The following is a 13,292-nucleotide window of genomic DNA, read 5'->3' on the forward strand; positions in this document are numbered from 1 at the left end:
AGAAGAGGAGGAGGAGGAAGAAGAAGAACAAAAAGGAGGAGGAGGAGGAAGAGGAGGAAGTCACCAGCATAGTGACATGACCACCATTTTTATTAGTTTGTATATTTGTCTGGAATTTCAAATGTTAACCAGAACTTTACTAAGATTTTTAGTGAATATATTTTCTTCACTCAGTGATGAGAGGTTTTCTTCCTTTACTGAGACTTAGTAGGCATTTTCATCTGCTCTTTCTCACTGTTTAACTTCCTCTGTGCTATAGACAAATGAGTCTCAGATTTCTCTATCTCTTTATCTCTCTGAAGTTTCCTGTGATCTTTATAACTTGGGCCTTTCAAGGGAACATAGCTAAGCACCATACTGCCAGTCACACATAAAGAGAGCAAAAGAGAAAGACACCTGAACAACAAACAGCAAGAGAAAACTCTAGAATGGCATCCAGGGAATGGAAATTGTTATACAAATTGAGCACCATACTGACAGTCACACATAAAGAGAGCAAAAGAGAAAGACACCTGACCAACAAACAGCAAGAGAAAACTCTAGAATGGCATCTAGGGAATGGAAATTGTTATACAAATTGTTATAAAGGTGATGTCTAGTCTGTGGATATATGGCATATAAGAACATGATTAATAAACTTTCACGTGGAATTTTGTTTATCAGATAGAATTTCCCAAGGTAAATAGCCTTTCCTCAAATCAGAGTAAGGAAGATCAAACAACTGTTACATTTTCATGGCTCAGTGTCATGAGCAATATTCGATTTCTTATTCATTATATTCCTCCTGCCATCTCTCTGTGACTGACTGAAATTCGATATGTTGATCATTTTAGGTTCTATCTTTAGATCTAGAAGTGTTGATACCTGCTAGAAAAGATCTTTAGATCTAGATGTGTTGATACCTACTAGAAAAGATTTTTTTCCTTAGTGGATTTAAAAAAATTATTTCAACAGTATAGACTAGCATTGTTGGATGAAATAAAATGATAATTCCATGTTTTTTTTATCAACATCATCAAGGTATAAAAATACACCAGGGTAGCTGGTAATCCCAGATACTCAGGAGGCTGAGATCTGAGGATCAGGAAAATCCATGATTAAGTTACACAAAGCCAGAAGTAAAGGTGTGGTTAAGTGGTAAAGCACTAGTCTTGAATGAAAAAAAAACCAAACAACAGTGAGTTCAAGACCCATTAGGAGCACAAAAACAAAAGGAAAGAAAACTGAAACTCAGATAATAATGTATTGTCTGTAATCCTGTGCATATAGAATGGGACCATTTTAATACGGAGTCCATATAAAAATTATTAAGGAGAAATCTTGCACTTTTGTCCCGTGTGTGAAATCTGTAGTCACAGCAGACACCGTATTAACATGGAGTACTGTATTGCTGCACTGGGAACTCTGCCATGAATGTTAATGCTTAAGGTGCAGTGCAGCTCAACCTCACCATGTCTCTGGTGTCCATAACCAGGTAGTTGGCTTGGATTACAACCATATATTGTGTTGTAAAGAATTCTACATCAGCTGCGATGTTTTTGTCTGCATTTAACAAACGTTTACAGCCACCACTATGTGCACATTCTGGGGAAACCTGGCCTTGTGCCTTTGGATAGCAGTTTAACTGTAGGAAGCCAATAAAATAGTCGCTGATTCCAATCCGAAGGGGCTATGTAAGTTAAAAAATTAAAGTAGGCAGGTCCAAGGAAACATTGTAAGTGTATGTCACATCTAATGTGTGGTTTTGTTTGAGATAATTATTTAATAGACCATCACTATTAATTATTTGAATTTGGCATTCAGAGCTAATTGAGAATGGGAAAAATTAAACTTAATTAGTTATTATCTAATGTGATACGATTATTTAATAATACATACTTTATGTAATTGGTCAATGTGTGTGTGTGTGTGTGTGTGTGTGTGCGTGCGCACATGTGTGTGTACTTGCTGCGTGTACTGGGGCTTGAACTCAAGGCTTGGGCTTAAAAAACTTTTTCACTCAAGGCTGATACCCGGTCATTTGAGCCACAGCTCTACTTCTGACTTTTTGGTGGTTAATTGGAAATAAAAGTCTCATGGATTTTCTTGGCAGGGTTGGCTTCAAATTGCAATCCTTAGATCTCAGCCTTCTGAGTAGCTAGGATGACAGGCCTGAACCACATCACCTGGCTTAAAAAAAGAAAAGTGCTGACCAGTGTTCTTGCTTACTGTCACCTTTTGTTCTTGCTGGCTGGGTTCCTTGGATCTATGGCATAATGGCAGCTACAGTTGGAGAAACTCAGGTAGTCGTGTGATCTTGTAGATTTTTGACAGATGTTTCCAACTTGAAAATTCAAGTTAAAAATCTCAAGTTGACAATTTGTGAACTTCAAATTAATATTCTGAGGAAGCCCTTGGGAATCTAGGAAGTGTACAAAAGTACTGGAATACTGTGGGCCAAGAGCCCAGTTGACATTAAATTTGGTAATTAAAGCTAATCTAGAATGGAAGACAATACCGTCATCACTTTGTTTCCATACCATCCTGTGGCCTGGGGCCATGGAAATGGCACTTGACCTTGACATGAATCATCATTTTAAACAGGCTTCATTTTGAACAAGTTAAACCACTTGACCCAAAGCTTTTCCAGAATTTTTGCCATGTGTTTAAGGGCTGTGGAAGAAGAATATTGAAGCCTCATTTTCACAATGGCCAGGAAGCTGACTTGTGTGCCTTTGGAGCCTGTGCTGTGTGTGAAGAGCTTCAATGGCTGGAAGTTGCTTGGACAGAATTGGTGGCATGATTTCAAATTCCGGGAGCAGTAATTGCACAGCTGTGCATCAAGTCCTTGTGGCTATAATGTGGCCTGATTGTCAATGGCCTGAGCCAACAAACTGCCGGTCATCAGACTCCAGTTTGGAAAAGCTGTTGCATGAGTGTGAAACTGTCATTGTTACCACTCTGTGTTTTACAAAACACAGTCATTTTAAATAGTGCATTTAATATGGTAAGTAGGAGCAGCCTTCACTTACTCGGGCAGTGCTGTACACCTCATATCGTTTCCTTTTTTCTAACCACTGAAGCTATTATTTGCAAATGTATTTTGATGTTTTTATCAAGTTACACCTCTTGATGTCCAAGTATCCACATGATTCTTAGTCCAGTGCTTAAGAATTCATTTGTAATTTAATTCTCATTAGAGAGATTCAGTTATTTGTCAGTTTTAATATTTATTTCATTTTTATTAAGAGGGCTAAAATTAGCCTCCTCTTTGTTTGAAGCTAACTCTGAGTGTCCTGGATATTCAATAAAATGCTTTGCCAGGTACTGGGGACTCACACCTGCAAACCTAGCTACTTAGGAGGCTGAAATTGCTGATTGAGGTTCAAAGCTATCCTGGGCAGTCAAGTCTATAAGACTCCTTTCTCCCACTAACCAGAAAAAATACATGGAGCTGTGGCTCAAGTGGTAGAGTATCAACCCTAAGTGAAAAAACGGTCATTGGGAAATAAATCCCAATGTATGTATTAAAATAAGATTTGTTTGCTTGTAAAGAGCCTCATGTAATAAGAAAATTCCCATACACAATTACAAGAAGGAAAAGACTAATTGACCAAAAAGAAAATAACCACTAATTGTAAGTATGGGGACCATTAATGATAAATATGGGGAAAATCCAATTTATAGTAATAAAAAGAATTTATAAAACAAAGCTTTATGTGTAATAAATAGCATTGAATCAAATATCTTTTTAAACCAAACTAGCAGATACTCTATATTTTTCCATGTTGCTCAGGGAACTTAAGTAGATATTTTTATGTTTTAGAAGGATATTAACAGGAAGCAAGTTTGATTACCTGTGTTAATACATTTAGAAATATTCCTGTAACTTGTATCTACTAATTTCAGTTTTAAAGGCCTAGTCTCTGAATTGAGTGTCAGTAGCACGCTCCTATAATTTTAGATACTCAGGAGACTGAGATATGAAGATCATGGTTCAAAGCCAGACCAGGTAGGAGAGTCCCTGAGACTTTTTATCTCCAATTAACCAGAAAAAAACAAAAACTGGAAGTAGAGCTGTGATTCAAGTAGCCTTGAGCAAAAGTTAAATGACAGCACTCAGGTCCCGGAGTCCAAGCCCCAGGACTAGCACAAACTAATAATAATAATAATAGTAATAATAAATTATTCTTTGATTCTTCTTGGAAGCCTGAAAAAGAAGGCTTATGCTAAAAATGCTCAACTCGGTTTTTTTTATAATATAAAAATGTAAATGTTCAAAATTAATTGTGGAACTGCCATCAGAAGAAATACTGTACCTCTTTTACTCTCTCTCTCTCTGGGAATGCTTTAGCATTTATCATAAAATGCTAAGTGAAAAATTCAGAGCATTTTATACAACACCACCAAATAGTAATTATAGCGTGAGTCACCTCTCAGGTGGCTACATTAAAAAGTAAATACAATCAGATGAAACTAACTTTAATAATACTCCTTACTGAAATTGATATATCTGCAGCATTGCTTTCTCAACATGACTAATAACACAATTATTAATGAGATATTTTCCTCTTTCATAAGCAGAATATTTGAAATACATTATATGTTTTACATATGATGCCATCTAGGATGCTTATGTTCTCCACTGATTGAAGAATTAAAAGGGCAGACAAGTGTTTAAAGCAGACAGAGAGGGTTTATTTGAAAGCAAAAAGCAATCCTATGCAGGGATCTCCCCTCTGCCCCCAGGGTCCCGCTATATATAGGGCCCTTGTCTCCGCCCCCTCAGGGCATGCTCCAGGTGTGATTGGTTTAGGGATAGACATGCAGTTCAAGGAGGCTTGTGATTGTTTCCCCTCTCTCTCAGTCAATCGTTCCCTCCCTCCCCCCCATGCATCTTGTTGAGTAGAAAGGTTATGTAGCTTAGTGGAGGGTGGAGGTGTTTACTTGGAATATAAATGAGAGCTGTAAATTGAGGTAGATTCTATATAAAGGATCTATTTACAACAATTCTATGTGACCGCTCAAGGAGAATTAAATGAATTAAACTTGTAGGCCTAAGGAAGAGTTTTAGAGTTAAGGATTGGATTAAAGATGTGGCTCGAGTGGTAGAGCAGCAGCTTTGAGCAAAAGAGTTAAAGGACAGTCCCCAGGTTCTGAGTTCAAGCCCCAGTATCAGCACAAAAGAAAAAAAAAACACAAAAAAGCTATGACAGAGAGCATATGGTTACTATCAAGGAAAATGCAGCTTTTGTAAATATATGTTTGAGGGCTGGTTTCATTTATTTCTTTGAAAACATTTGATCTAGATGAACGGAATATGTCTCTGTTGGTGGATAAGGACTGAGGGAGCTCCCTGAATAACATTTTATACATGTGTGCATGTGTGTGTGTGTGTGGGTGTACGTGCATGTGTGCACTCATGTCATGTACGTGTGTATGCATGCATGCACAAGTGTACCAGTACTGGGTTTGAGTTTAGGGCCTCCCAGTTTCACTTGGTTATTTCATTTAAGGTTGATACTCTTACCACTTGAGCCACAGGTTTACTTCTGGCTTTTTGCTGGTTAATTGGGTTAATTGGAGATAAGAGTCTCATAGATTTTCTTGCCTAGGCTGGCTTTGAACCATAATCCTCAAATTGCAGCTTCCTGAGTAGAAAAGATTATGGGCATGAACCACTGGCACATCTTTTTTTTTTTTTTTAAATTATGCCAGTCCTTGGACTTGAACTCCCTGAGCTTCTTTTGCTCAAGGCTAGCACTGTACCACTTGAGCCACAGCTCCACTTCTGGCTTTTTTGGAGTAGGTTTTTGGAGATCAGAGTCTCCTGGACTTTCCTGGCTGGCTTTGAATCATGATCTTCAGATCTTTGCCTACTGGATATCTTGGATTAAAAGAGTGAGCCACTGGGCACATACCAAGGATCTTTTAGACACAAAAGATCTGGGGAGGGGGGCAGGGCTGGGTATCTAAATGAGCTGAAGTTCAAATGATTTCCTTTTTAATTTCTTAGTGCAAAAATGCTACTAAATTAATATTACCTAATTGCTTTCCATCCACATTTAATCTTTAGAATATTGTATTTTGATTGGTAAAACAGCATGATTACTGTTTGTCACTGTCACCAGTCCCTTTAGGAGATTGTACCAGGATGAAGATTTACAGGAATATTTGTTCCATGATGATGAACAGCTTGAATTTGAATAACAAATGAGTCACCCTTAAGTTCTATGATATCCGCAACTGCTGTGACATCCCTTATATTTATTTTTTTAAAATTTCCCCCCATCTTATATTTTTAATGGTGCCAGTCCTGGGACTTAAACTTGGGACCTCGGTGCTGTCCCTGAGCTTTTTTGCTCAAGGCTAGCACTTGAGCCACAACTCCCTTCTCAGCATTTTACTGGTTAATTGACAAGTCTCAAGGACTTTCCTGCCCAGGCTGGCCTTGAACCCTGATCCTCAGATCTCAGCCTCTTGAGTAGCTAGATAACAGGTGTGAGCCACCTCTGCATTTTAGCATCATTATTCATACAAGGGAAGGACCTCTGTTTTGACATGTCCATGTATGCATGCAATGTATTTAGGTTACACCCACCCTGTTAGTGCTCTCTCTCATTCTCGCTACTTCCCAAACCAATCTCAAGATGGCTCATTGTTCCATTGTCACACATGTATATAAAGTAAATTTTGTACTTTTATATAGTAAGTATAAAGTTTGATAGAGATTTTTTTTCTTTGTAACTGGTCCTGGGGCTTGAACTCATGGCCTAAGTGCTGTCCCTGAGTTTTTGGCTTAAGGCTAGCTCTCTACCACTTGAACACTTGCTCTACTTTAGTCTCTTTTGGTGGTGAATTGGAGATAAGAGTCTCACAGACTTTCCTGTCTGGGCTGGCTTTGATGTGATCCTCAGATCTCAGCCTCCTGGGTATTTAGGATTATAGGCATGAACCACCTGCCCCAGCATTATAAAAGTATTTTTGTGGTTTATACATTCACCCTTGTTCAAAGTTTGCCTTCTCCTCTCCTTGTGTCTTTCATTCATTAGTATTGAGTGTATGCTAATTATTCAAAAGGTTTATACCTATGCAAATACAGCATTTTAATCAGATTGATCCTTTCCTCTCTTACTCTAACTTTCCCTCTCCTCACTGTTCCCTCTTATTCAATAGTTGGCAGTGAGCTTTCCTTTCCCACCTTCATTTATAGATGCCATGTATTTCAATATTGTGTTTATGTACTGCCTTAGCTCTTATAATCTATTGTCTACTTCCTCCTAAGTTTTATTTCACAAAATCTACCATTTAGAATTAATTTCTCAGTAGGGTGCATTAAACTTCATGCATGTTTGGAGATCAGGGTCATTAAAGTCATGTACATGTTTGAAATATTAAAATTTGATGGAATAATTTAAGTATTTGAATGTTAACAAAGCAGATTGGCTGCTGTTGGATAATACTAGGTTAAGAAGAATAAAATTATCTATCAGACTCTTAAAATGTTTTATAAATTAAGTTACCTTTCTAAAGAAAGATAAGCAGGTGTTTCTTCTAATGATTGGACTACCCTGCTAAGATGATTTAAAATATAATTGCAAACTTACGAAGGTTAATGTTATATATTTTTTCTTTTAATTTTAGTCATGATTTCATTGGGGAGTTTACAACAAGCTATAGGGAACTTTCTAGAGGCCAGTCACAATTCAATGTATATGAGGTAAGTTACAACTTACTTTAGTACTGTTTCCTTTTGATCTATGTATATTTGCATTTTAAAGGCATGGGATCTGCAAAGGATAATTGAAAAAGGTCAACTTTGTGCGCGCCCGCGTGGTGTGTGTGTGTGTGTGTGTGTGTGTGTGTGTGTGTGTGTGTGTGTGTGTGAGAGAGAGAGAGAGAGAGAGAGAGAGAATTTATTGAACTAACTTGTTCCCTAGATTAAATTTTATTTCCTTTCCACTATCATGGTCTGTATAGTTTGGGATATTGTTTTTAGTCTGAAGGAATGCAGGGTTAAGATGCACCTATATTTAAAGCAAACATACTGGAGTCATTTCTGTTTCCAATCTCTTGCCAGTGAACCACCCCATCAGTGGTTAGCATAGGAGATGTTTTAACATTGTTAATCCTTGAGTTTTCATGTCTGTACATTCTCTGTTTTTTGTTGTCATTGTTTTACTTAATGTAGGGTGGGGTGATGGCAAATAAGAACATCTCAAAAAGTTGTGTTTTTTTTTCATCCCACTACTAGGGTTTGAACTCAGGGCCTTGGAGCTCTACCATGCTTCTAGCACAGCATCTTGATGATTAATTGGAGATAGAGTCTCCAGGACTATTTTACTCAGGCTGTCTTCCCATCTTGGTGCCCTATGTCTCCCGAGTAACTAGGACTACAGGTGTGAGGTCCAGGCCTCTAGCTGGCACATTTCAGTATTTTATCAATGATTTTAACTCTTTGCTGTAAGTGACACTCAAGTTGGCCTATTGTGAGAGTGGAGGAATCTCCTCTACAACATTCTTACTTGGTTGGACTGTTTTTATCCCGCTCAGACCTCATTCATTCATTCATTTATTTTTATTAGAATGTTTATTAATATTCTCTGTCAATATTTAAATCTTAAGTTGCTGTAAATTAAGTTCTGTGTCCCTTCTGGTTATGTAAATTTAAATTCGGTTTGGGAGAGATAACAATATAAGACATGTTTAGTGTAGTTTTAGTTTGTTCTCCAAACTATACTTATTGGCTGAGCACTGGTAGTTCAGACATGTAATCTACTCAAGAGGCTAAGTTTTGAGGACTGAGGTTTGAAGTCAGGTGGGGCAAAAAAGCTATGAGACTCTCCTCACCAATTAACCATCTAAAAGCCAGAAGTGGAGCTGTGGCTTAAGTGGTAGAGTGCCATCCTTGAGCTACAACACTAAGGGACAAGTGCGTAGGCTCGCGTAGGCTCTGAGTTCAAGCCCCAGTAACTGTCACACACACACACACACCACTCTAAATACATTTCACACCCAGATCTCACACACACACACACACCACTCTAAATACATTTCATACCCAGATCACTCACACACACACACACACCACTCTAAATACATTTCACACCCAGATCTCCCTCTGATTCTGCATAAGCCCTTTACTTACCAAACTTGTATCCACTTGTATTCTGGCAGAGAAGCTGTTCAGTAATTCCACTGCCTTGTTTCTAATACATGCCTGGAGGTGAGATTTCCTCATTGAGCAAGCTTTGAATCATTTCAAATCAAGTCCAGCCCCATTAGTGGGGCTTTGAAGTGACCTTTCAGACAAGATGACTAATGATAATTCTCTGAACATGACACCTTTGAACAATTCTATACCCCGGCTGTCCACTACTGGGTCTTTTAGATTTCTGTTCCACACAGGTGCTGTGATGTGAGTCTGGTTCACTGCATACAGCAACTCCAAATGCCACACACTGAAATTCAGACTTGGTTTCTGTTACAATTACTTTGGGGTTTTGTGTTTTGTTTTGTTTTTCATCCCACCCCTGAATTAATGCAGTTGGTAACTGGTGAAAGCCTTTGAGTTCTTCTAGATTCTTGAAAATTTTTCATTTTGATTTTTTTCCCCATCATGTTCTTGTTGCCTTTATGGTGGAGTGTTCTGGGGTTATTACTCTGCCAAAGTGCTTTCCTATTCTGTTTTTAGTGATATTTATAAAGATCAAGTGCTATGACAGTCTATGTTGTGTAATTCACTTACCATTTTTATTGAGTGCTTCTTTGATTGAGTCTGGTCTAATGTGATTAGTTGGGCAGATTCCTCATATAACTTAATCAGAAAGTCACTGAATCTCAGATAATTTCCTTGTGACATTAATAAGTTATGATTTCCCAGTAGTCAATGGCGTTGACAAGAACTGTTTGAAAAAAATGCTTATGAAAATCCTACTGAAAACTTATTCCAAAAATCCAGGACAAAAACATTCTTCTCTAAACAACCCATTGAATGACAGGCTGGATTATTTTGCTAGCAAGAATCCTATCAGAATGCAAAGGCAATTTTTGTTTTTTGGGAAAAACTTGTTTGTGTGTGTGTTTTTTTATTTTTAACTTATTTTTAAAAGTTTGATTTAGTTTGTGTCATTCCTGATTTGCTCTGTACTGCTCAGATAGATGTTCTTCAGACAATTTTGAGGATTTTATTTTATTTTGTATTTCTTCTTTTTTTTTTGTGTGTGTGTGTGTGTGTGGTGTGTGCCAGTACTGGTGATTGAACTCAGGGCCTAGGCTCTATCCCTGAGCTCTCTACCACTTCAGGCTTTTTGGTGGCTAATCAGAGATAAGAATCTCACAGTTTCCTGCCTGGCCTGGCACAGCTTCAAACTTTGATCCTCAGATTTCAGCTTCCTGAGTATCTAGCTTTACAGGCATGAGCCACCATTGTGTGGCTTGGCCTTGATCTTTTGATCTTCCTACCTCAGCTTCCCAAATGCTGGGATTACAGGGGTGTACTATAACATGCCTAGCTGCAAACCATAGGTTTATATATATATATTTTAATTTCTCTTATTCGGCCTTTTTCCTGCCCATCCTGAAACTTGAACTCTGGGCCTGGGTATTATCCTTGACTTTTTTTTTTTGCTCAAGGAAAGTGCTCTACCACTTGGGCCACAGCTTCACTTCTGGCTTTTGGGGGGGTTAATTGGAGATAAGAGTCTCATTGACTTTTCTACCCAGGCTGGCTTCAAACTGCAATCCTCATATCTTAACCTCCAGAGTAGTTAGGATTACAAGTGTGAGCCTCCAGTGCCTGGCAAACCATATTTTTGTACAAAGTAATCAGTATTCTTAAGGACTTAGGATATTAAAGATCTTTCCTAAGTGTACAAGATGCAATAGGTAGAAAAATAAATAAATAAAAACAACTTGGAGGACTATTACAGATTATATATATTTATATATGTACATATGCATCTGTGTGTGTGTGTGTGTGCGTGTGTTTGTGTATTGGGACAGTCTTGGGACTTGAACTAGGATCCTGGGCACTGTCCATGAGCCTTTTTTTTTATTGTTCGAGCCTAGTGCTCTATCACTTGAGCCATAGCTCTACTTCCAGATTTTAGTGGTAAATTGGAGATAAGAACCTCACAGACTTTTTCCCCCCAGGCTGGCTTTGAACTACAATCCTCAAGTCTCAGCCTTCTGAGTAGTTAGCAGGATTACAGGCATGAGGTACCAGCTCCTGGCAAAAGATATATCTGTTTTGGTTTTTTTTTGTTCTTTTTTAAAGATCATCATTAGTAATTTTGGCAGTGAAGCCTGAGAAAATGACTTTGTAGAGTTTCTTGGGGGAACTCATAAATGTGTATGTATATACAAAGTGAACACAACAAGTTTAACAACATACTTTGAATTTCAGTATACATCCTAACATTTTAATTGTCTACTCTTTCAGGTAGTGAATCCCAAAAAGAAAGGAAAAAAGAAAAAATATATTAATTCTGGAACAGTAAGTGAAATTAAATGTTACTTTTTTGGGGGGGGGTCCGGTCATGGGGCCTGAACTCTGGTCCTGGGCGCTGTCCCTCAGCTCTTCAGCTCAAGGCTGGCGCTCTACCCCTTGAGCCACAGCGCCACTTCCAGCTTTTTTCTTTTTGTTTATGTGGTGCTGAGGAATCCAACCCAAGGCTTCATGCATGCAAGGCAAGCACTCTACCACTGAGCCACCTTCTCAGCCCCTAAATGTTACTTTTTTAAGGATTCAAATAAATGAACAAAAATTACATACAACTTTTCTGGGTGCTGGTGGCTCACTCCTGTAATCCTAGCTAATCAGGAGGCTGAGATCAGAGAATCTCAGTTCAAAGGCAGCCCAAGCATACAAATTGGAGAGATTTTTTTTTTAATCACCAGAACCAGCAAGAGAATCTAGAAATAGAGTTGTGGCTCATGTGGTAGAGCTCCAATTTTGGCTTAAAAACAACCTAATAAGCAAGATCATGAATTCCTGAGTGTAAGGCCTAATATTGGCACCAAAAATAAATAAGTAAATAAATATATTTTTAAAGCAAAGACTAAAAGCAACTTACACACTGAGCTTTGTTTCACTTGAGCTTTGATTGTTAGGAACTGTAATTCTTCCCAGGGAGCGAACACAATGGAGAATTCCTTTTGGGAGCAAGTTCAGTGGCCAGGTTTCCAGCCTGATTTCCTGGAGTTCAGCACAAAGGAAGCTAAAGTCTTGTTTTGCATTGTTCATTCCGGAAAGCCAATGCACATTCATCAGGCAGATGTGAGACAGCTAAGTCCAGTTAGAAGTACTGTACTGCAAAATATGGGTATCTTAGACCTTTAATCTTAGACACTAAGGAGGCTAAGATCTGAAAATCACAGTTCAAAGCCAGCCCAGGCAGGAAAGTCTATGAGACTCTTATCTCCAATTATCTCCAATCTCCACCAGCAAATAGGTGGAAGTGGAACTCTGGCTCAAGCGTATTAGCCTTGAGAGGACAGAACCCAGGCCTTGAGTCCAAGCCCCAGTAATGATGAAATAAAATAAAAAGTTAAAACACACACAAAAAAACAGAAGACTATGCTTTTGTTAGGCCTCACTTAAATACAAGAAATGGACTGTGCTCCTTTATAGTGTATTGTCAACTCTGACCAGGTACCAGTGTCTCATACCTATAATCTTACCTACTTAGGAAGCTGAGTTCTGGAGGATTCCAGTTGAAACCCAGCCTGGTCAGAAAAGTTTATGAAACAAATGGCAGACTGGAGGTATGGCTCAAGTTGATAGAGCACCAAGCAAGAGCATGCACACACACACACACACACAAATAACAAAATACAACTTTGTACATTTGCTGTAAAATGTGGCACATAAGGTGACGATGATAAAAGAGCCTGCCAAGTGTGGAAATTCAAGATCATCCTATATATATATTTTTATGTTGGTACTAGGGTTTGAACTGAAAGCCTCATGCTTGCTCAAAGTGCTGGCTTGGCTGGTGTTCTACCACTTGCGTTGTGCCTCCAGCACAGCTTCTTCTTATTTTGGAGATGGATTTTCATGGACTTTTCTGTCTGGGCTGCTCTCAGGGAACCTTAATTGGCTAGCTCTCAGCTTTCTGAGTAGCAAGGTTTACAGGCATGAGCCATTGGCACTTGGCTAAGATCAACCTATCTTTAGAACTGAATTTTGTTTTTCTAAGATTAATTCTCCTTGTGAGAAGCAAAATGGAAGGGCTTTCCACATTTCATGTTGAAGGTATTTTTTGTTTATCATGGAAGTCATGGAAGATGGCCTTCTTTTAGAACCATGA

The 13,292-nt window shown here is 38.4% G+C and overlaps 1 protein-coding gene across 1 annotated transcript in view; it reads left to right on the forward strand.

Moving 5' to 3' along the window:
* Cpne8 (copine VIII) overlaps nucleotides 1–13,292 on the forward strand; it is a 293,419-nt gene that overhangs the window by 223,149 nt on the left and 56,978 nt on the right. The window contains exons 12-13 of the mRNA XM_013033475.1: nucleotides 7,624–7,699; nucleotides 11,423–11,476. Coding sequence (XP_012888929.1) covers nucleotides 7,624–7,699; nucleotides 11,423–11,476 — 130 coding nt within the window. The remainder of the gene's footprint in view (nucleotides 1–7,623; nucleotides 7,700–11,422; nucleotides 11,477–13,292) is intronic.

The sequence above is a fragment of the Dipodomys ordii genome, unplaced genomic scaffold (assembly GCF_000151885.1).
Source record: "Dipodomys ordii isolate 6190 unplaced genomic scaffold, Dord_2.0 Scaffold170, whole genome shotgun sequence".
Classification (NCBI taxonomy): Eukaryota; Metazoa; Chordata; class Mammalia; order Rodentia; family Heteromyidae; genus Dipodomys; species Dipodomys ordii.